This window comes from Cheilinus undulatus, linkage group 2, assembly GCF_018320785.1.
Source record: "Cheilinus undulatus linkage group 2, ASM1832078v1, whole genome shotgun sequence".
Lineage (NCBI taxonomy): Eukaryota > Metazoa > Chordata > Actinopteri > Labriformes > Labridae > Cheilinus > Cheilinus undulatus.
The window spans coordinates 13,475,864-13,500,184 of record NC_054866.1 but is presented as its reverse complement, the minus strand read 5'-3'; the positions used below and the strand labels follow the sequence as shown (position 1 = coordinate 13,500,184).

Genomic DNA, 24,321 nt, shown 5'->3' with positions numbered 1-24,321 from the left:
ATGGAGACAAAACCTCACTGATGATGGAAATAAAGATAAGCAGTCGTTTAGCGTGTTCTCGTTACGCTTAATCTGATCAACGCTGCTACTGCGACACTGAGTGGTTTTAAATAAAAAAAAACACGTTTTTACTGGAGGAGCTGCAGCTATTATCTGTTTTGTTTTTCTAAAGCAATTTTGTTCCATGAAAACACAAAGTAATAAAGGCTGGCTGAGTGGAGCAGCTCCCCGCATCTCTTTTGATTAAAGGGAACTGAGGACACAAAAATAACCCGATGTGATCTTTCTGTTGGTTTTATTTGCAAAAGCAATTCATAGCTGCTCCAAGCTTGTCCAGAGTCAGCCTACTGCCATATTGACTTGTTTTCTATGAGGAATCCTCTCTGTTGGATCAATAAGAATATTCTGTTTGCTCACACGCAGGTCGTTGTTCTCCTCAAGGAAATAAACCTTTAATAATACGAATGACTGATAAGAAGAGGTCTTTTAATGCTTCTCTAGGTCCACAAATCTCCTTCATATAGATGCACCCACTCAGAATAGATCAATTCAATCAGTGTTTGAATTCTAGGTCCCATTACAATGCTATTTCCTTTTGATAGATTTAATCTAGAGGCACTTTATGCCTTCGTTATTAAAAAGACTGTGAACAGAATCAGAAATTGAGAAGAGAGAGGGGAAATACGTGCTTGAAAGGAGCCACATGCTGGATTTAAACCTGGCCTGCTTGGATCAAGGAACAGCTCTGGACATGGCGCGTAAACACTAGGCTACTGTACTCAGCCAAACTTTTGCCACTTATTACAAACAATTCATAGCTTTTGTTCTCAGTCATGGTAGTGGCTGTTCTAGCTGCAGTTGTAAAGGAGCAAATTTTTAGTGACACAGGTTTCCATGTAATCAATCAACCTGTAGCTCATCTCATAGAATCATTATTTTATGGCAGTGATGCAACATTTAACATCGCAGTCATGCGAATTTTCATTTGTTTTTTTTTTTATTCGTTTTCATTTTCTGTGTTCAATGTCAGTTCAGTTTTTATTAGTTTCAGTTTTTTTGCAGATTTGTGTCAAGGCTTTGTGAACAACATACATTTTTAAAAGCATATCAATCAGGCTACTCTTCACTTATCGTTTTATTTTATCAAATGTAAGATGATGTTTTACTACAACTCCAGACAAAACAACCACTGTGTGTAGTCTTAACCAATCAAATCAGGCCATTTTACACAACCCAGACTTGGGGGTAGGTGCCAGTCAGTATGGTTGTTTTAGAGAGTAAAACTAAGGATATTTTGCCTCTATTTTTAATCTATTTTGGTTAGTTTGAATTGAATTTTAATTTCGGTTATTTAGTTAGTTTTAGTTAACTATAATTACCTTGCTAAGCACTTCTGATTGATTTTGCACCATGGATGTCATATGTTATAATGTGTTTGATCTGATCTCTGTCATATATTTGAAATGTATACGCACTGATTGCTTTTATGCAAATAAAGTTCTTAATGGATAAATAAAGTTATTTAGAGTTTAAAAAAAAAAGATCACTACTAGGGCTGTCAAATGATCAAAAATCTTAATCATGTATAATCTAAGAATTTCTGTAGTTGATGGCATTTTTTTTGTTTGTTGCATTCTAAATTTCTGCTATTTTGCATTTAAAACTGATTCGATTTCTTTTTAATTGTTTTACTGTCTCAAAATGTAATTGACTTCCTGTTAAGATTCAGATGTGCTTTTTATCTAAGTCTATTTTTTGGGCATTTTGCGTTTGTCTATTTGAAAGGACAGCTGAAGAGAGACAGGAAATTTGTGGAAAGAGAGTGGGGGGAAAACATACACCAAACAAGGCGCTGGGAACAGGAATCAGTCCAGCGACTAGTGCGTTGGAGACTATAGGCCCTGCCTATGGGCGCCTGCTCCAACAACTAAACTAAACTGGCACCTGAGACCTGCTTTTATTTTGAATTAAAATAAGGAACTTTGAGGATTATTGCATGAAATTAACAAGGGAAAAGGAACTGTTTGGAATTAAAATGGAAATAAGGGAACCATAAAATGGTAAATGTTTGATTACAGAGTACAGATGACTTGACTACTGAGCTTTCTGAGGTGAAAGGAGACATTGAGGAGCAGTGGTAGACTTACAGAATTTTACATCACTGAGACTACAGTGGCTTAAACAAAGTGCTGACAGAGACAATGAAGTATGTGATTTAAAATAAAAAACTGCCCTAATGAGGAACCTTAATTAATCCTTATAAATGCATTAATGCTGACAGGCCTAATTACGTCAACATATATGATGCATAACAGCCTTTTGTATTTCCATAGTGGTATGGCCTCAAGTAATGTCACTTGAGTCAGGGTTGATTGGGGCAAAGAGAGTTTGAAAAACAATCTACACATGTGGAAAGATCAACGTAGACTACTTGACTTACCTCAGCTGAAGGCAAACATATATTGATTGACATTATATATAAATGTCAGCCAGAAGTTACAATAGTTAGAGATGTGTAATGGGCAATATAGGCACCAATTATTTCTAAACGAGAGATGACATTATCAACTGACATTAGATTTCAAGTATACTACGAGTAGATTTCAGACTTATGTGTTGTGTAACATCTCTCTGTTAAGGGCGTGCAGTAAATGCCATATCAGATGTGGTTGGACAATGCCTGTGTTTGCTTTTTGTCTGGTTAATGGAAGCTCTAACAGTGAATTTTACTTTAACACACTTCTGGACTACCTGCTCTGAAGCCAAGAGGCCTAGAGTCCCATGGGGACAATTATCAACAGAAGCTCTTCAGAATTACCATCAGCTAAATGCACAAAGTACAAACAAATTGATGTTCTTAATCTTAAACACATAAAATCCTGGTGTGTTCCCTCCACTCCCCCACCCTCGTTGGGTGTAATAACCCATTTGAAGATGACCCACCTGGTCCTTTGCACAGGTAGGAGTAGAAGCCCTCAGACTTGAGCATGATGAGCAGGGATCCCCAGCCCAGTAGTACAGCAGAGAAAAGCAGGTTCTCTATCACCGCCGTCACCGCCATCCACCAGCGGCGGGAGAATGCTGTCGTCAAAGTTGGAGCCATCTTTGCTGGACTGGAGGTAGCACTTTACTGGTCTGACTGGGAGAGAGGGAGGCTTCTGGAGCCTGTAGGAATGGACAGTGTGAGTAGTTAGGGTGATAAGAAAAGTAAGGATCTATTCAGCTCATAAGCCAATATTCAACCTGTTTGCTTGTTTTTGAGCATAAAATCAGTACATTGTCTCAGTGTTTTTCTGAGCCCACTTAGTTAATAAAGCTGATGATGATTTAAAGCATTTAATTTTCATGTTTTTAACGCCTTTCTAGGCCTGGGTTGTACATTTCTTTGTCTTTGCCTGATGTTTATGATGAGGGACTCCCACCAGCAGAAAACAGCTGAGACCCTTGAGGCGCTAACCCCTCCTATCAATATTACAAAGACCCGCCCAATGCCAATCTGATTGGCTAGAAGGTTTAAGTGCTCTCCTCCTATTGGCTGCTGGTGACATAGCTCGTGCAGCAGCTACACGTGAGGTTGATGTTGCGTTCAGAACAAATGTTGGGAGACAATAGTGAGGTACTTACAGCAAGAAATATAAAGTTTATGCGGGTTTTTTAATGGTAAATGTTAATAAAAGAGTGCATTTTTGAAGATATGATCAAAATCCTTTAATTCATCGAATCCAGCCCTCAAATTTTTGCCAATAAAAAGGAAACTTGAAAGCTTCCTTAATTTGGAGGTTAAAATACCTTCACAGGTCACGGCGACTTGCTTGATTTTCTATATGAGTGTGACAATAAACAAAGAAAAGTTTGGTAGTTTCAGTGAATCACAGTCGAGTGAGAGAAGTCTACTTCGGTGAAAACAAGCATCTGTTTACAGGAAGTACCACTGTACATGAATGCAGCGCAAGCTCAAGCCGGTTCGGACCAGTGCGGCGCGAGACTCGGTGTCATTTAACTGTCAACGCTCGCGCATATTCGATACAATACCAGTTGTATTAACACAACGGAGGACTAGCAAACAAGCTAACAATTGTTAGCCCAAATTGGAGTGAATAAAGAACAAAGACGTTTTCAAATACATGAAAGCCCTGTGTAAATTAATGTGTGTCTTAAACTGACAGAAAAGAAGTTAAATTTTAAAGTCTAGTGATTGTAATGTGTCAATCGCACCTCAAAGCGTTTTTTAACGTTTACTCCTGTGGTATATCCTACAGTTAATAAAAGAGTAATTAACGCAGTCTGTTTATTTTAAATGGCTTATGAATTTCGTCCGAGTACAAGTTTGTGCCACTCGATGCTCCAACAATTTTAAAATCGTCAGACAAAGAGATGACATGACATGAAGAGTGGCTCTTCCCTGATTTGTTTTTCGCACTAACTCATCTCAGTGAGAAGAATAAAGACAAAGTATGAAGAGCAGCGCTAGAACTGGTCTGAACTGGACTGAAATCATCCGCACAATACACCCCCCTCCGCCCCTCCACCTACCCCAATCTGCATCTCCAATCTCCTCCGAGAAGAGAGCTGAGCTACTGCGAACGATAAGGGCGTTTCCGGTTGTTAGTTTCACAATAAAAGCCGAATGAGCCTCTTGTTTTTTTATGGGTACAGCGGTTCAAAAATTGCTTGTTTTTTAGCTGCTGAAATGCTTAAAATGCAAAAGAAATCCTATCATTTTTAAAAGTGTTTTCAAATTTTAAAATCATAATCTTACATACTTTGTGAAAAAGTAAGCCTAGATATTTTCATTTTAGTGTAAACTGCACTCCCATCAAAACCATTACAAATAGTTCATTTTCTATTGTGTTAATAAGCTGACATTTATCAAATGGCCTGTGATAGCTCCTAAATTTACCATTTCCCCCAAATTTTCTATTGTGTTTTATTTCTATTTCATACTTTGTTGTAAACTTCTTACTCTGGGTTTATAATAAGGATTTATCAGATATATTGTTTCAATAAAAGGAAAAGTTACTGAGTAGTACACAGAGGATGGCAAAATATAACTTTTTTCCCTATACCAATATAACACATTTCTAACAACAGGATTTAATAGAATACAATAGGATAAAATACACTTAAGGAAAATTTGTCTTGCTACTCAAATTCTTCTGCCCTTAAAGGTAATTTATATATAAATGAAAACAAAAAAAAAGAAAACAAACACATTTCACAAATAAACAGAAAGCCAATGCAAACCAGAAAAATTAAAATATATTGAATATTATCCATATTGAACTTACTTTGACTTATTTCCTTTAAATCCCTTACTTTGTATTTAATTTTGCAATCAGAAATGTTTTAAAGGTTTTTTAGTTGATTGTGGTATTTTGGGTGGCGTTTTTAACCTTACACTTGTTTTCCTTTTAGTTAAATATCCTAGTTTTTAACCTGAAGGAAATTTCTACCCGTTTCCGGAAATACTCGGGTTGTTTCTCAGTACCTTGACGCAAATCTACGCTCCAAGCGCTCAGCTGTTCAGTATCAACAACAGTACGGGGAATTACCATCATCACGCTGCTGGAACAAAGACAGTTAACGGGTAACAACAACTGGCACCAACAAAGCAAGCAGATACGAGAAGCTCAGCTTTTGCTCTGCTTGTTCACAACTGTCTGCATAAAATTGTCATTCTATTTCACAAATTGCATCCAAACTTTCACCGTGCAAAACAAGGAAACGGAAGATGGTGTTTGTCATCGTGTGGACAATGAAAGAAACCATGACCTTGATCTGATTTAATCAGATCAGAGTGCATTTAAATAAACAGGAATGGCCCTTTGATGAGAGGAAATGATTGAGTGAATTAAATCACAGTTACTCTTTAAGTTGATGCTGCAGGTTTCCTTGATGTTGCAGCTTCCTCTCTGCAGCCGTCAAACAATAACAACACAAACACGACAACTCTAAAAGTGTAGGATACATGGCACATAGTGATGCCTGTGTCGTTCAGAGAGATTTTAAATAATGCCATTATAAGAGTCTATATCTCCTCCAGTAAAGTGAAGTGTGTGGAGCATCCTTGGTGCGGACATCCTACCTGAGTCCGTGGGTTGAGGGCACAAAGAGCCGCTCCGTCCAATGTCAAATCCGCCTCTGCTCGTCAAAACGTCCAACGACGACAGACACAGAAAGCAGAGATGGAAATTCAAATATAGGACGTCTCTTTGGTTTCTTTGAATCACTATTTCTCCTCTCATCATTCCTCATTGCAGCAGCTTTATAGACGCACAGCAGCCGTGCACAAAAACAACCCCGCCTTCCTATTGGCTGACGGCTGAGCTAGAGACCACTAGGAGCCAATCAGAGCCCAGTAAGAGTATTATGAGAGATATTTCTCAATACTTAGGGCTAGATGGGGAAAACAGTTCTCCCAGGTATGTTGGGACAAAGTATGAGAAGGTGTGGATTATGGCAGTTAAAACAACATCAACACAGCTCATCTCTGATCAGAAATTCATTTATCAAGGAGGATGGCAGAAGAGGGGGGCGTTTAATAGTGATATAGAGACCCCAAGCCAACCCAACTTAGCCAAACACAATCATAGTGAGTAAAAAAACATATTTTCAAATAACACATTCAGAGAGCAAAATACCAAACAGTATTTGTTCATCATCTTTTAAGAGTGCAATAATAGATCACCACATTTAAATATGTAAAGAAATATTTAGGCCAGGAGCAACTTAATAAAGTATTTTGCTTACTACTAGTACAATATTAGTTCTGCCACAAATCATAATCATTTGAGGACATTTGAAGGCATGGACCTTGCTACTGGGGCCCATGGTCCTTCCCTGAGACGTTTGTTTTTTAATTGAAATGTGAAACCACCAATGGACTCAAGCCAGTGCTCACATACTTGTTCCTATTTGTAGCATTTATGTTGTATCGCTTTTATTTCTTTTATGTCAGACCCAGACCCACCCACAGAGATGGCCGGAGCAATGAGGGTTATAGGGTCCTTCCCTAGATGGCTTACTTAAATCAATGTATACGAACCAGTTGGGTTAGAGTTAACCTCCTAGCAGGGGTTCGCCTCTTTAGCATGTCTCTGATCAGCTCTTGGAGCTAGCAGTAAATAAGATTAAAACGTGTTATTGTTGAGGTTAAATGCCTGTGATGTTCTTGTCCTTACTTTTTTGGCAACTTTGACTTTTGTAGAAGTCCTTGCATGGCTAACACTCTGTTTATTTATGTATTATATTTTGTTGTTTTGATGAGTATTTGGCATTGATTACATTTTGGATGGATCATGTTTTTCTAATTTCTGTGGGCCCCTCCCTCAGTTCCCCAGAGAGCTCTAACCATGTAACCCCCCTGTTTGTGGTCCTGCACAGTTCCTCTAATGTGTCATTTGTTTTCAGAACAAAAAACTTTAAAAACCTGGTGCTGAATCCAACTACAGACTAGCTTTTGGGTTGCAGAAATCTTCCTGCTTTAATTGAAGCAAAACCTTTGCACTTCACAACTACTGTCCTACATCCCGTCAGCCTTTTTTCTATACACTTTTATAACAAGCAATCCAACCTTGTAAGTAGAGTCAGCAAGGCATCAAGGCTACAAGTCAGGCCACATAAGTAGTAAACAGGGGGAAAATACTCTTTACAGGCTACAGCGAACCCTGATTTTCTTTGAGGACAATCTCTTTCTGCTCTTCCCTTATTGGTTTTGGTCATGCGTCCCAAAAAAAGTATGAAAAACTCGTAGTGCAAGAAAAATGCACAAAAAAGAAGTGATTCCAAGGCCTCCTGTGTAAAATCAGACTCAAGCAGCAAAAGTTTTAATCCCCAAAAGCGAAAAGTAATCAGGATAGGACTGCACGCATAGATAGTTTACCATTAGGCAAAGGCCCCGTACTCCATACAAGGGGCTTCTAAAATTACTTTAAGTGACAATGAGGGGCATCTTTATGTAAATAACAAGGGAAGTGTGAAAATAGATTTGATTATTCAGAAAATTCCTTGGAACTTTGGTAAAGATATGATACCACAGAGAGGTTTTTCTTTAGAACAAAACAAGTTCTTTACTAAGATCAAACAGAGCATGACAAAATCTGTTCATGGTGGATAGATGATGACCTTAAATTAGCCTTCCTTGGAAGTTTTTATTATTCTGCAACAAAATAAATAGAAATTACACTCTATAAAAGATTATGATCTACAAAGTGTTAAAGAGCAGACAAAACAGATGGTATTTAAAGCTTCCATATAACTTTAGAAAGTTTTGATCAGATTTAGATTCAAAACATCTACACATGGATTGTTGTTCTCAGTGAAAATATTTGAGTTGATACCCTGTTAAGACTCGTGTATAAACTTCACAGCCCCACCCACACACATGTAGGATCTACAGATCCTACTGACTCACTGTTTACCTCTAACTTCATACCTAACGCCCGGTTCTTAGAAATACAACAGAGTTCATGTAGTCTGAAGAGAGGAAAACAAAAGCAGCTGTCTGGATTTTCACACTGTGGGCGACACCTAGTGGCTGCTTCTAGTCAGGGCAGTTAGTGTATTAATGCTGAGACTGCACCAGAACGAAGAAAACTCCAAAACACCTTCTATAACCTTTAAGAACTGATATTTTTGCTGTTCATTATCACATTAATGTTGATGGGCATTATTTTACATTCAGCAGACATAAAGCAGCATGTCATTTGAATACAGGCTATGAAAAAGGCTAAAAACACCAAAAAATCATATCAAATGTCCATTTCATTGTCGTTTTTTTCAGCCAAATGGCTTCTTAAGTGACAAATTTTACCCATTCCTTAAACCTGTTTTCTCAGCTCTACTCTGTTTTTATGCCTCGGCACTGATGAAAGTAATTTCTCAATGTTTATTCCTCTGGATACACTAACATACACATTAACAGACATATAGCAGAACACCAGTTTCACCGTTTTTAATTTCCCAGGTGCTGTTAAACAGAAAAATGACATTTTAACACCACTTTTCCAAACATTCTAGTTTTATTTTGGACATTTCTGCTAACATCATTTAACTTTGCACATAGAAAAATTAAATATTTCACAAAAACCCCCAAACCAGGGTCTAAATCATTTTCCCCCTGATGCTAATACTCAATAGTGTCTCCTTTTTGCTGGATAACAGCCTGCAGTCGTTTGTAGTTTTAAACAAGTCTCTGACATGTCTCCTGAGGAATGCCAGCGCATTCTTCTTTGGCCAATCTCTAAGGATCCTACAGATTTGATGGTCGTCTGGCATGGACCCATGTACAGTTGAGCTTGGTGGAGAAGGCTCTGCTCAAAAGATGCTCCCTCAGTCAAGCAGCACACTTTTTTTAAGATATATTTTTGGGCTTTTTAGTGCCTTTATTGGACAGAGGAGGATAAAGTCAGAAATGGGATGAAAGTGGGGAGAGACATGCGGTAAAGGACTCATGCTGGATTCGAACCCGGGCCACCCACAATCATGGGTAGCGCATTAGACCACTAGGCCATCTGCACGCCTCAAGCAGCACACTGAGACTTTCCAGGAAGCACATAACTAGAAACCCCTATATAGATAGATACATTTAGGTCATTGTGTACTGAAGACAAAATCAGTTCAAAAGCAATTAATCCTCAGTAGCATGAATATGAATATAAGGTTGCAACAAGCTTTATGCTATAAAGGAGGAGGCTGGGGTGGAGGAGGGGAAGCTTTGCCAGCAGCAGTGTGGTGCATCAGCCTTAATGCAAGCAGGGATTAATGAGAAGTACGTCGTATTTAAATACACTGCTGTTTAGAGAAAGAGCTGTGATTGGCTGTAGGAGCTGGGAGGCGATAACTGTGCTCAGCTGGCCGCCAGCTAGTGTGAAGTAAAACCAAAGGAAAAGAAACGGTTTCTTATGGTATACATTTTACCCGTGTGCTGGTTCTAGATATAAATAGCCACGTAAACATTTTGGAGTTACACAAACAATTTTTTAACAACGCCATGTGCTAGAAATAAACATTTAGAAAATTCAACGATTGACAGAATATAATATTTTATAAACACAGAGTTAGACACAATGGAAGAGCAGCCTCAGGTAAATTCTACCCAATGGCGGTTCTGATGTGAAAACACCCATGCTCAGACAGCTCAGTGGACAAGTCAAAAGTAACCTATACCTAATGATGTCAAATGTTTCACTTTTTTTGCAGTCCACTTTAGATAATTTAATTTAGTTTCCATCCTGCCATTGACGACAATAAGATTTTTATTTACTTTCAATATAAAAACGTTTTTATCTGAGCAGGAGTATCGCACCTTTACCTTCAGACAGAACAAATTTCAAAATAAAAACATAAAAAAGAAGTTTTTTGAGAAATTCTCTTTGCTTTATTGTTGACCCTAACTATGGAAGTTACACAGAGAAAGCAACTGAAGTGGAACTCCTGGAAGTGTTAAAACTGTCACATTAACAAGGGATCATGAGATGTGAGCTTGTTGTTTTGTACATGCATTTGTCTTAACTTAAAACAGTTTTAAACCATGTATGTTACAGGATAAGCACTTTGAAGCCTTCTCCTACCTCTGAGTCATCACACTGGTGCAGAAGTCAGCACTATATAAAATAATAAATCTAAAAGCAAAGATCATAAAATACATCTTCACTTTTATTGATTGAAAAATCACAACAGTGGTAAGAATTACTTTACAATTTGGATTTAATAATAACATTTCAAGAATGCAATGAAAAATAGTGACAGCGAACTATGGAAATTCAGTTATTGTTAAAAATGAACCCAACTGAAAACTTGCATACATACATATAGACATGGTCTATTTTGAAACTAGCTTTAACTTTTTGTATTTTTGCAACCATGTCAATGAATAGCAAATCTTCCTCCTATGAACTTAAATATAAAGAAAAAAATATGTATTTTCCTTTCCAAAGAGGACACAAACACACAGCTGAACTGGAACAAAAATAAAGCACAAACAGCAAATAGAGTTTGTTTTTACTTTTCAAATTTATTTTTCAAATCTTTAGTATCTTATCTCTTAGTGTATTGGCATAATTATACATTGGTGCGGTGCATACAGTAAATCAGGACTGATAACAGGAGTGCATCTGTAAATCAAAAGATAAACTTGGGATCTGGCTTGAATAAAGCTTATACACACAGAGGGAGGAGGCGTTCAGGTGCTGCTGGGGAATTTTATAAATGGCCACAAAGACAGGACTCAGTCAGGGAGGTATTTCTCTCAAATTTTACGCTAGTCTGTTGCATTGCTATCCAACAAGGCACATCAACAGTTTGTATTAACAAGCAATGCTAGAAGCGTTTTCTCACCAAACGTTTCACATCTTCAAACCGCCACTCGGCTTGAATCTCTCATTTACAACACAGAACACAAACTGTACATAAAGATCTCCCTCCTGAAGAAAAAAACATTAACATTCAAGACTGACAAAGTAATATATAAATCATTAACACAAAATCACTAGAGAATCAACATGGTCTTTGGCTAGCTCATTTTAAGTGCAGTAGCACAGTCCTGCCTCGGCTTATTGCACCTGTGTCGTGCAGAGGAAAAGAAAGTTCTGCCATTAAGAGAAGTCTAGAAAAAAAAGAGAGAGAACTTGGAAACATTTTGGAGTCATTTTTCTAAGGATCAGTCTTTGGTCGATAGTTAGAAAGATATTTGATGTGGAACTGGTCTGTAGGTGGCTTTTGGCCTGAACTAGGGTGATTTTTAGCTATAATAATAAAATATAGTCTGTTCAAGGTCATAACTAAATGAGTTACTACGTGTCATATGGCTATCAAGATAATAGAGCCTACTTTCAGGCACTTGTGAGGGGTTCAATATTCTGAAATACATTAATGGGCTTTAACTGCTGAGAATCAGATGACACTTTTATGCAGTAAGAGCATTTAATGGAAGGCTAGAGCTGGGAGACGGATAGCTTAGCCTCATAGAAAGACTGGAAAAACAGGGGAATAGATTACTGAATTTAGCTTTAAGGAAACAAAACTAAACTCTCTGAATCAGTTCAATCCACATCCAAAATTTTTGTCATTTAGTTTTTTAGAGAATTGCTTTTTCTTACACATGCTCAACTAAGTCGAAGCTGCGAGCTCACAGTTAGCTCACTGACTAAGGGCGGTATCGATCTTCCATTCTTGAACTGTGTCCAAAATCACATATTTTCACATTACAGAAAATCTGACGTTCACATTTCAAAGTTGAAGTGTGCAATTTGTTATGTGAGAAATCCTTGGATGTAAACTGGCTTTGCCAGAATTTTTAAGTATGTGAGCTCATCTGTAGGCCAACAGGTGGCATAAAAAAATGTAACCCCATTGTAACATGTTTTAAATATTTCTAAATAACAATACAATTACTTATGTGGATGTGTTATTAATGAATATTGTTCTTAAACTCCATTCATGGACCAATTGTTGAGCTATCCTGTTGACAACTTAGGCAATTAAGAAATGCCAGAAATACAAAAATGATAAAGTCACGTGATGCAGAGAAAATGAGCTTTTAAATATCGCAGATGGGCATATTATCTGTTAGCTTAGAGTGCGGTGTGCAGTGAGTTTGAGTTATGAATGAACAGAAAATCAAGCTGTGCAAAGACGCGCCTCAGTGAAGTTATTTTTTAAAATGTCACATTTCTAACTTAAAAACAACTGACAGTAGCTTCGACGAGCTAAACAACAGGATTATGCTGACATTTTCTTTAAAAATATTTGAGATTATGATCCTTAATCTTCAGCTAAACAAAGCCTGAACTTGAAGTTATTCAGTCATTAATATTCAACAAAGAGCTCTCAAGAAAAGTCAGCTTATTCTAGAAAATATTCTTGCGAATTATCTTAAGCTGCTAAAGTTAGCTGAGTCAGGCCTTGCATTAGGTCTGTGTTTGACATTAAAGATTTAATTTTAAATGAGGGTGACTGTATGTCCCTGTTTGAGCAGGTCCATCCCTGTCTTTAGCTCCATATCCGGAGTCCAGACCGTTAAAACACTAATAGTCTTGGTTTTTGTGCACTTCATTCCTGGCTTTAATCAACTGAAATACAAGCCTAACACAATACAACAAGCTTACTACATTTCCAAAAGAAGGCTGCTGTTGCCGTATTGCTGTCATCCAACAGGAAGTCATGACTGATGCTCAGGGAAGCATGTGGGAATTCTGAAAACAAAAAAGGTCATTGTGCTGCCATTGGTTCATTTTCTGTTGGTTGTGGAGCATTACATGCAGCACAAAACCATGTTTTGCATTTGACATTAAAGTTACTGTAACCTATGCATTTACTCGATGTTTACTCCATCAACATAATCACTTTTATAAAGAAAAGTGTGACACTGTGGGCCACACATATATTCAAATCACACAGTTCAGCATTAATCTACTGATTGGGCTGCTTCTGACAATTTTTTGAGATAATTTAAGTAAAACAGAAGTTCATTAATAAGGCTTTAACTGGTGTTTTACCTCAAAAATTGGTCTTTATGCTGATTTCAACTAAGTATTTCCCTATTTTTAAAATAATTTTTGGTAGCATTTACAAAAATAAAGTTAAAGCCCTAGTCAAGCGTAGCCATTAGACCAGTTCAGTCATAGCAGAAACAAAGCTCTTCGAGAGACAACAGGCAGGTGAGGGAGGAGTCTGAAGGACAAAGACGACAGGAGAGACGGAATAACTCAGGAAATGTTGACCAGTAGAGTGAAGGAAGCGTTGGCCTTTGGCTGAGCGGGTTACGTGGTTCCAGAAAAAGAAAAAAACAAATTTCAGTTGAAGGATTACAGTTTGTATCTACACTTAACTCGACTCATTCTGCTGCAGAGTGTCATGGTTTTTCATACAGTAATATACAGCTCATCTCACTAATTATAAATAAATTAGTCAAAGAGAAAGGCACAAGCACCAGGGGTTAAACTGCTGCTCTCTTTTATCTTCCTTTTTACTTTTCTCTTGCCTTTTCTCCACCACTGCTCACTTACTTTGTTCCTATTTGCAGCATTTATGTTGTATCCCATCTATTTCTTTAGAGTAGAGCCCTCTTGACATGCCTTCTCATGTATCATAACTGTATAAATGGATTTCTAAATATACCTAGTGCTAAATCCAACTTTGCTCTGATTTAATGAGCCACCATCTGACATTAATACCAGCTTTTTGGGTGCAGAAGCCTCCCGCTTTGGTTGAACCATAATCTTTACTCTTCTCAACTGCCATCCTACATACTGTCAGCCTTTTTCCTTACACCTTTATGCTTTTATAACAAGCAATCCAACCCTGTAAGTAGTGTCAGCAAGACAATTATCAAACTTACAAGTCAAGCAGAACAGGTAAACTGGAAAAAAAGAGGCTACAGGCAACAAAGAACCCCGATTTTCTCTAACAACAAGCTCCTTCTGCTCATTGTTGTCTCTTACTCTGACTCTTCCCTCATCGTTGTCTTGGTCATGATCCCAAATAAAGCACAATAAACACACATGGTGCAAGAAAAATGCACCAAAAATATTTGTTATTCCTTGGCCTCATATATAAAATCAGAATATTCAAACAGCAAAAGTATTAATCCCCAAAATATAATATATAAACATAAATATATCAATTAGTTTTGCTTGATTTTTTTCTTTTTTTTAATTGGAAGCACTTATGCTTAGGCAGAGTGGCATCTGCAGTCGTGTGATTGGAGGATGGGAGGCCAGGAGTACAAAGGTGTGCACCTGGTGAGGTCAGGACGGCCATCATCTGGAGTTCAGTCTGGGAGCCGTCTGAAAGAAAAACATCATATCAGAGTTTAAAACAGTGGCTGTGGTTCATAGACCGCACTAGAGAAATGAAGAAAGCATGTTAGTTTGAAAAGAAAAGCTGCTCTAAAACAGCACTATTGCTCTGGCAAGGAAGGAGAGACTCAAAAAGACATAGAGCAAAATGACCCTTTTTCTCACCTGACCCTTTATGGTCTGCTTTTCTACCAATCAGGGAGCCCCCTCTCACAGCAACTATTGCCGGGCTACTTCTGGTTAGACAAACTGGCCTACACTGAGTCTCTTCATTGCATTATATTGAAATAGTAGGCAATCAAACAAGTGTTTTTAAAAATTTAAATGTGGGCTAATGTCCCTCTTTATAATCTAATCCTCTTTCTTCAACTAAGGAGCAACCAAGCTAATAACCTCCATGACGTCAGAGGAAATAGCATTCTTACTCATTCTGAAACTGCTGTTGTATCACTTAAGACTGAAAAACATGAATACAATGCTTAATTTTTTTTAACAACTTCTAACTTAAAAATATTTGTCTGGCTGATTGAAATTGAGGATGATGTATTGACTCACCACAGACAAGTGTCCGTTCTTCGCCTTGGCCACCAGGAGCTCTGATCCAGGTGTGAAGTCTATGATCCCCTCCTTCCCCTGACCCACTGTAAACTTTATACTGAGGAGGAACAGATGGACATTTAGAAACATTTTCCTTCTTGTTTTTTTAAAACATTACATCTGCAGAGGCTTGAGTATGTAGTAGTAGAGATTATGAATGTATGAATATTTATTACATCACTGGATGGAAATCAACAGGCAGAGAAATCATGATAAGGCTAATGACAGGTTTACTGCTCCCTACCTGCCCTGGTTGATGTTGATGCTGTTTACTTTGTCGGCACAGATTGCAAGCTTGGTCAAGGTTTCAATCACATGGTCGCTCTGCAAGACTACGTCTCCCTGTGAAGAACCAATGACACATACAGTTCAAAGATCTTATTAAAGCACACAAACACCAAAATAAACCTACATTAGCTTTAATTAGAGACTTCGGGGTTCTCCACATATCCTTCAATATCGCTTCCATTAAAGCCTTGCGTTGACTTGATATTTAAGGCAACTTGCTGTGCAAAAACACTTTTTAACCCAAGGACAATGAGATACAAACACACAAGTCCATCAATGCAATGAAATACAAGTTATTTATTTCTCTTTGTTTGGGTCTAATAAAGTTCTTGAAAATTCTTAAATCTGATTTTGAAGAGCACACAGTAACCCTGAGTTCTGGTAAATTTTGATTATCAGTCTACATTATGTCCTTAGTTTACCTTCTGTTTGTTGTCGTCACTGGGCACGTGCAGAACAAACAAGCCGTCGCTGAGAGAGCTGACAGAGATACCTGTAAGAGAAGGAGAGTTTGAATGGGAAATTAACAGCCCATAATAAAAGTCATGTCCCCTCTGTCCACTGATGACCTCAGACCTTTGAGAGCTCCGTAATCGATACGCTGTTTGACTTTGCCCTCCTCCACGATGACCACGCTGCTGCCGGTGAGCAGCAGCTGTCGGGGCCGAGCTTTGTAGCCTTTCCTGTCGTACTTGGTGACTGGCACTGCATACTGAGAAAAGATTATTGTAAATATCATTTTAAAGAGATACTGTAGGCGTGACATTTTTTCTATGAAATAAATTATAATTTTAAATCCCTTATGGTCCCTTCCAGTTGACTCACATCCGTACACATACAAAGCAGAAATGAGGCGAGGCGTCAAAACACAACACCAAAAAATTAGTTTAAATAAGAGTATATATTTTCCTGTTAGGGAATGTTCTTCAAATCAGTCTTGAGCTGGGGGTGTTTGTGACTGTGGCTTTACAATAAAGGAAACCAAATCTAAACTTTGCTTCCTCTCTTCTTTCTATCTTTTAATTCTACAAAGCATCAGCTGACAAAATGAACCAATAAACAGTGACGCAACAGCTGCTTCCTGCTTTCTAAGAACTAGTTGTGACATCTTTTCTTGTTGCTCTTTGAAAAGCTTTAAGTCTAAAAAAGTGAAAATGAAAGGGAAAAACAAATTCCAGCTACTAATCTGAGTTGGGTAAAAGACTCTGGATGTGATCTGAGCAGCCATGATGGTTTCAAACAGTGCAAACTTCACTCACCTTCATCTTCTCACTGCCTAGTGCTTGCAGCACTTTGGGATTAATGTCCTCACCATCTGAATGAGAGGAGACAAACTGTGAAAGCCTTTCATAAAATCCAAAATCATTTCATCAAAAAAAAAAAAAAAAAAAAAAAAAAAGGAAAAATCTTACTGAGTCTGGTGCTGACAAACAGTTTGGGCACGCTCTGTGGGTAGTTGTCCTTCTTGTCCTTGAAGATCTCACTGGCAGTCATCTTTTGTTCCATCTGCTCAGACAAATTTTGAAACAATTGAAAAAAGGAAACAAGAAACCTGGCAGGAAAAATACAAACAAACAAAGAAGTACAATGGAGGATAAATAAGAAGGGTGAGGGTGGTTTCTGTGGTGGTGTAATTCGTAGAAATCTTATAAGCAAGAGATGAATATAAGGCTCATTGACTTTGACCTATAAAATGTTATAGATTGACCCTTAAGTTCAAAGTAGACATGAGTGCAAAGTTTGAAGGAAAACCCTCAAAGATTACATGAGATATCCCGTTCAAAAGCAGGGAATAAACATGAGACCTTAACCGTTGACCTATTACCCCATAACCAAATTATTTTATCCTTGAACCCTTAGTGGGGGTTTGTGGTAAGTTTGTAGAAATTTCCAGAGCGTATCCAATCAAAAAGCAAAAGATGAACATGAGGCTCGATTTCCTTGACCTTTGACCTAAGTTGTACATGTTTGGACTGGCAACCTGAAAACATTATGCCGGCTTCTGCTATCGCAGGCACAGAGGAATGGAAAAAAATGCAGATGCTGTTTCTGACCAGAGACCAGATAACACTCACCTGGTGTTTCCACTCAGGGCTGATCTTCTTGCAGTAGCTCCACACCATGTTCTGCATGCACAGCTTTCGTAGATGCTCTGATGCCTGCAGATAAACATGCATGTTATTTTTACAATCTACTTTATTCCTGGGGGTGCTACTGTAGATTGGATTGTAGGTTGAATTTCCAATTATATAGCAGAAGAATTATTATTCATAATGCCTTATAAAAGTAATGATAACTAATTATAATGCCAGTGTCCATAATGACTTATAACTAAATGTACACTATAACACATTATACGTCATTAAAGACATTGGCATTATAATTATTTATGATTACTATTATAAGGCATTATGAGTAGTCATGATTGCTAAGACCTATGGTTGTACAGCATTATAGGCGCGTTATGACACATTGTAAGAACATTTATAATATGTTACAATTCTTTATAGAGAGGGGGCATAAAAAGTGCTAGAGTTATATTTTCTGAAATGTCCTTGAAGAGTTCTAATAGTGCATGTTGCACTTTTTTTTGTCGTTTAACAAATAACCACACTTAGCTAAATTCAGGGCTCAAAGAGTGGTGTTTGACTGTATTGGGGATTACATTTTTCCAAATTTTATCTTGCAGTTCCAGACATATTAAATCTAAATATCAAAAACAAAAAGATTAAAACTTCTTTCATTTCCTTGAGCATATTTCAAATTTCACATTTGATCCAAAATTGTCCTTAAAAATCTCATTTTACAATTCCTATTAAATCCCAGTTTGCATCTCAGAGATTAATGGTTTTTTTTTTATCCTTTAGTTTGGTTTGCTGCTTTGTCTTGTTTTTGTAGATGTGTATTTGAATGTGTGTTCAGTCCTCACCTCAGTGAGAGCAGCTGGAGGCGTTGGCCAGCTCTTGTCCAGGACATTTTTGGGCAGATTCCTGTGCAGCTTCATGAGGAAGGAGTAACGCACATAATCCAGGAAGTACTCGTTCTCTGGACAGCGCTCCTTGTGGCGGTACATGAAGCCTTTGATAAACCTAAAGATGGAGAAAAGCTAATTACAAAAGGCTCAGAAAACACATGGATACAACAGGGTTACTATTGAAGACTAATGAACAAAAACAAGATGGTCAGCATCCTTTTTCACAAACTTAATTATGATTTAAAAAAGGCTTGATCAAGCAGAGTATATATGAATCTACCTGCATAATGGTAGATTTATGTATTTATTTGTGTCTATGGCTTAGAGGTGTCCTCTCTAAGATGTTAGAGATACTTAGGAAGAATGCTTCAAATTTTATGAGGTCATAAGGTAAGATACAGAGTGCAGTACTGAACAAACAGTGTGTTTTAATTCCTTTATTCAGATATTACGCCCAGATAGACTTTTAGAACAATGTTCAAGTAAGTTTTTGTTTGCCATAATATCAAACACTTATCAATATGGTTTGATTATTGCTAGTATCTCACTGAAGTTTAAGGATTTTGGATTATGACAATCCCAGTGCTAAGTTAGGCTCAAGTAAAGGCTTTCTTAGTAGCAGCAGCTCTTTGTCTATTTTAACTATCTGCTGGCTGGTACCTGCGGATCGTGTCAGCAGCCTCTCGCCTGCGCTTGGCCCTCCTCCTGGCCAGGATCCCTCTCCACCATGCCTGGATGGCAATAACTGCACAGTACATAACATAAATCATCAGTTTAAATGCACAAAATAATTGTTACTGTGGTTAAACGATTAGATGTAATCAATAAGAGAAAATGATCGAGTTTGCTCACCTGCAGTTCTGAGTTTTTGGTACTTGGACTTCTGGCTGTAGCCTCTCCATCCAGCCTGCAGCTTGGTGGCTGTGATTCCAAAGGGAGAGAAAAAAAAACAGTTTTACTTTGCGGTGATGAAAATGTAATGTAAAAATAACGAGTTGTGTTTACGGCTCTCACCAAGACTGTGTTTCCGGGTCTCCAATGCATCCTCGGTTGCAAACAAAGTTTTTGGGAAACGGATGAAGATTTTTGATCTGAAATTTCGAGTTCAAAGCAAAACAAATATGATGCAAAAATACATTTTACATCACACAATGGCTGTTAAGTCTGGGTTTAAATGAAGCACAAGGGAAATCACAAATGTAAAGATGCAATGGAGGGAAGAAAAGGTGTTTTAGCCAAAGTCTGAAAAAGTTATCAAACATCATTTTCTGACCTGCCCAGTTTGTACTCCTCAGGCTTGTATCCCAGGTGTTTGACCAATGTGGCAACTCCATCCGCAAGTTTCCCATCCCAGTTTGGCCACGTGTCGGGACACAGAGACTTGTACCTGAACACATAAAAAAAACACACATGTTGAATTAAATTTTAAGGCTGAACTGATTCACATTCAAGTTGTTGTTTTTTTCCCAGCACTTATATCAGCTAGCATGTGCCTCATGTTGAGCCTCAAGATTGCCAACTTTGTTTATGCTTTTTTATAATATGTTTAAATCAATAAGATCTCCAATATTCTAATAATTCATAATATCTAAAAGTGCCACAGCTTCAATAAAACAACAGATTCAGTCATATTTTTTTTTGCCATGACAGGGACAACATTTTTTAAATTGCACAAATTCATTGGAAATGGCAGCAATGTATTTGTGAAATGTAGATAGCATCCAGGAGTTTGATTTAATTCAATTCACTTTATTTATCTTTATCAATAGAAGCTTCTGTTAGGTAAAGGGGTTAGTGTGTATATAGTAGACACAAATGACAGCTCAACAGAAGAACAAGCCATGAAATCAAAATAAAAACATCTGTAGGGCAATCACAAGTGCCAAGTCACTGCAAGCCATAATCACAAACCGGGATAATACATATTGCAGTTTCTGTTAATAAAAACATGTGAAATGACCAAATGTTGGGTGCTCAGGACTTTATACATGCATTGTAATTATTTGACTTTTAATATGAAATTTTCAAAAGCATAAATATTTAGAGAATCATTAATTTTTAAAGCTGCTAATCAGCCCATTTATGGTTAGCTGTTGTGCTCAAATCCTGGTTAAACTTCATGAAATGTAAAAACTAAAGAACTTCACTATCACTATACAGGCTAGCAGTGGTTCTTCCTGCATTCCCTCCAGACATCCTGGTTTTTAATCCAATTCTGCTTTGTTCACGGTTTTAACCAGTCACATTCCTGTGGTTTGGTTTTTAGGTAGAGGAAATCTCTACAAATAATTTGTCTCCAGATAAAAATCATGTCAGCAGTGCTTGAGATTTTCCAGTCCTGAAATGCAGATGTACCTATTTTTACCAGCTGTGTATGCCTAGAAAATTATTATACATAAATAAACAGTGTCTGACTGCCTTCACTTTTGACTTTCAGCAAAACTTCCCCCAAACAGGCGGGAGGGGTGAGTTATTCATAGGCCAGGGCAAATACATTCTTTTGTTTAGTGTTTTTATGTGATTATAGCTGATCACCTCTGAAGGAAGACTTCATAGCGCCGTCTGTAAGCAAAGCCAGCCCTCCTCACCCTCAGGTTCTCCATCAACCCCAGATACTTGACCTGGTGACGGATCAGTACATCGTCAAATCGACCTGAGACAAGGAGAGACAGAGAGCATAAATGTAAAGTCATTTGGAGCAAAATGAACCAGAGAAAACCAGAAAATGCTAAACATCAGCAGTAGGAGTGACAGAGGACAGAGAAACAGTGTGAAAGTCACACAAAAGGCCAACTGTGGAGAGAAACAAAGGCCAGCCCGATAAACTGACGACCACACGAGAGTCATGCAGCTGAAAGCAAAATGTTTGGGTTGGAATTAGCTGCAGATCAGGATTAGCATGATGTTTTTGGAGGATCACTGGTTCCTCGTATGTGCTTAGATGTTAAACCTGTGTTTACAAAAACTGTCCCATTAGGCTGGGGTCATACAGACAAAACTGTTGTAGGGTAGGAAGGCAAATAAAAGCCAAAACCATTGAAACTCAAAAAACTTTTAAAAAACTCAACATTAAGGATTATTTCTGTGGTGTGCAAATTCAGATAGTATACCTCTAATTAAACATACAACAAAGGATGTTAAATTAACAACCATGAAAAGAAAAAGAGCAAACAGGAATTACCAAAGAAGGACATTAAATCAATTTAAAAATTAACATCCAGGCTGCCAAGGATAATCAATCAATCAAACACACCTGAAAGGAAGTGGGTTATGTTTTCCACATGTTTAAGATGCCATTCACACACTCACCAGCCACTTTATTAGGTATACGTGTTCTACTGATCATTAAAACAACCTATTAACCCAATGAGTATGTTTTTGGTGGTGGGAGGAAGCCGGAGTACCCGGAAAGAACCCAAGCTTGAAAACCCTACACAGAAAAGCACTGACCAGGAAGTGAACCAGGGATCTTCTTGCTGTGAGGCAACACAGCAACCCTTGCCCTGCCATGCAGCTCCATCAAAGGACCAGTCATTGCAAAAATCCTGCATATTGTTGCTTTAAATTACCTGTCTAATGTCAGCTCTTTGGGCCGTTGTACAGAAGCCTCTCAGTAAATTAGAATATCATCAAAAAGATGATTCACTTTAGCAATTCAATTCAAAAAGTGAGACTCATACAGTTCATTACATAGATTTCAAGTAATTATTTAATTTATTTTGGTGATTATGGCAGCTAATGGAAACCCAAAATTCAGGATATCAGATAATTACAGTATTACTTAAAACCAATAAAAAATATTTTTAACAGAAATGTTGGACCACTGAAAAGTATGAACGTGCATAGCACTCTATAGTTGGTCAAGGCTCATTTTGCATGAATTATTGCAGCATGTAGCGTGGCATAGAAATGATCAGTGTGTGGCACTGCTGAAGTGATATGCTCTAACAGTGGCCTTCAGCTCTTGTGTGTTGTTGGGTCTGGTTGCTCGCATCTTCCTCTTCACAATACCCCAGAGATTCTCTATGGGGTTCAGGTCAGGCTAGTTTGCTGGCCAATCAAGCACAGGGATACCATGATCCTTAAACTAGGTACTGAAAAATAAAATCAGCGTCTCCATAAAGCTGGTCAGCAGAGGGAAGCATGAAGTTCTCTAAAACTTCCTGGTAGACAGCTGTGCTGACCTTGGACCTGATAAAACACAGCAGACCAACACCAGCAGACGACATGGCTCCCGAAACCAAAACTTACTGTGGAAAATTTACTTGGACCTCAAGCATCCTGGATTCTGGTCCTCTCCTCTCTTTAGACTCTGGGACCTTGATTTCCAAATGAAATGCCACATGTACTTTCATCTGAAAAGAGGACTTTGGACCACTGAGCAACAGTCCAGTCCTTTTTGTCCTTAGCCCTGGTAAGATGCTTCTGAAGTTGTCTCTGGTTCAAGAGTGGCTTGACATGAGGAATGTGACAGTTGTAGTCCATGTCCCTGATACATCTGTGCGTGGTGGCTCCTGAAGAGCTGGCACCAGCTACAGTCAACTTCTTGTAAAGCTCCCCCAATTTCTTGAATTGGCTTTGTTTCACAATCCTCTCAAGGCTGTGATCGGTTATCCCTGTTGCTTGTGCACCTATTTTGTTTTTTTTCACACTTTATTTCCTTCCATTCAACTTTCAGTAAATGTGCTTGGAAACAGCTCTGAACAGCCAGCTTCTTTAGTAACGACCTTTTGTGTCTTACCCTCCATGTGCGGGGCATCAATGATCGTCTTCTGGACATCTGTCAAGTCAGCAGTCTTCCCCATTATTGTGTAGGCTACTGATCCAGACTTTTCCACAATAATTTTGGGTTTCCTCTAGCTGCCATAATCATCAAAACTAAAGGAAATAAATGCTTGAAATATATCAGTCTGTGTTTAATGAATCTATATAATATACAAGCTTCACTTTTTGAATTGAACTTCTGAAATAAATCATCTTTTTGTTGATATTCTAATTTACTGAGATGCACCTGTAGACAAAAATATATTTACAAATATTTTCTGTTAAATTGCATCAAAAATGTAACTTAACCTTTACGCTAAGGTCATGATGTTCACTTTGATAAGTCTTCAGTTTTTTGTTGTAGTACATTTGTTGTGTAAGCTTTATTGACCAATCATGTATCAGCAGGATTTGGTGCATACACTCTGGACACCAAGAAACAGGTGAAACTTTGTCCATGCTGATGACAAATCAGCTCCCATGAACGCTATTGTAACAATGACTTATATGTTTCTGTAAACAATTACCATCATATGGAAAAAGTAAATCTTGCCTCTGAACTGTTTAATACCAACTGCTAACTGGCCTCACCAGAATTAAAGAAAAATCCATCTCCATTCCAAGAACATCTATGACAGGGAATGACTGCCAACTAACCCACACATCAAGAGTAAAATGAAGATGACAGATGAGAAAGTTCTCCAAGATAATCATAAAGTTTGTATTCATTATAATGCCCTTCAAACGAATTTAGGTTTACACATTCTAGTCAGCTTTGGGTTTCTGAATTGAGTAATTTTCTGTTATTCCTGATCTTATCATGTTAATTATGTTTCAATCTGATATCTGATAGCTGTGATAGGATACCAAAAGCTCTTCTCTATCCTCATTTTGCAGAGT

At 37.9% G+C, this 24,321-nt stretch overlaps 2 protein-coding genes across 4 annotated transcripts in view; both read right to left on the bottom strand.

Moving 5' to 3' along the window:
• The window catches only part of LOC121527287 (large neutral amino acids transporter small subunit 4-like), a 46,437-nt gene extending 40,190 nt beyond the window's left edge, over positions 1–6,247 (bottom strand). Inside the window, exons 1-2 of the mRNA XM_041814194.1 lie at positions 6,086–6,247; positions 2,944–3,165 (exon numbers count right to left, since the gene is read on the bottom strand). Coding sequence (XP_041670128.1) covers positions 2,944–3,103 — 160 coding nt within the window. The 5' untranslated portion in view covers positions 3,104–3,165; positions 6,086–6,247. The remainder of the gene's footprint in view (positions 1–2,943; positions 3,166–6,085) is intronic.
• A 4,747-nt stretch (positions 6,248–10,994) lies between these two features.
• LOC121515617 (unconventional myosin-Ic-like) overlaps positions 10,995–24,321 on the bottom strand; it is a 105,581-nt gene continuing 92,254 nt past the window's right edge. For all 3 annotated transcript variants that reach the window (XM_041796478.1, XM_041796495.1, XM_041796488.1), the window contains 14 exons: positions 21,193–21,310; positions 19,931–20,044; positions 19,672–19,748; positions 19,510–19,578; positions 19,318–19,402; positions 18,613–18,772; positions 17,759–17,842; positions 17,096–17,189; positions 16,943–16,998; positions 16,260–16,395; positions 16,106–16,176; positions 15,640–15,737; positions 15,354–15,453; positions 10,995–14,786 (listed from right to left, as the gene is read on the bottom strand). In XM_041796478.1, coding sequence (XP_041652412.1) covers positions 14,760–14,786; positions 15,354–15,453; positions 15,640–15,737; positions 16,106–16,176; positions 16,260–16,395; positions 16,943–16,998; positions 17,096–17,189; positions 17,759–17,842; positions 18,613–18,772; positions 19,318–19,402; positions 19,510–19,578; positions 19,672–19,748; positions 19,931–20,044; positions 21,193–21,310 — 1,289 coding nt within the window. In that variant the 3' untranslated portion in view covers positions 10,995–14,759. The remainder of the gene's footprint in view (positions 14,787–15,353; positions 15,454–15,639; positions 15,738–16,105; positions 16,177–16,259; positions 16,396–16,942; positions 16,999–17,095; positions 17,190–17,758; positions 17,843–18,612; positions 18,773–19,317; positions 19,403–19,509; positions 19,579–19,671; positions 19,749–19,930; positions 20,045–21,192; positions 21,311–24,321) is intronic.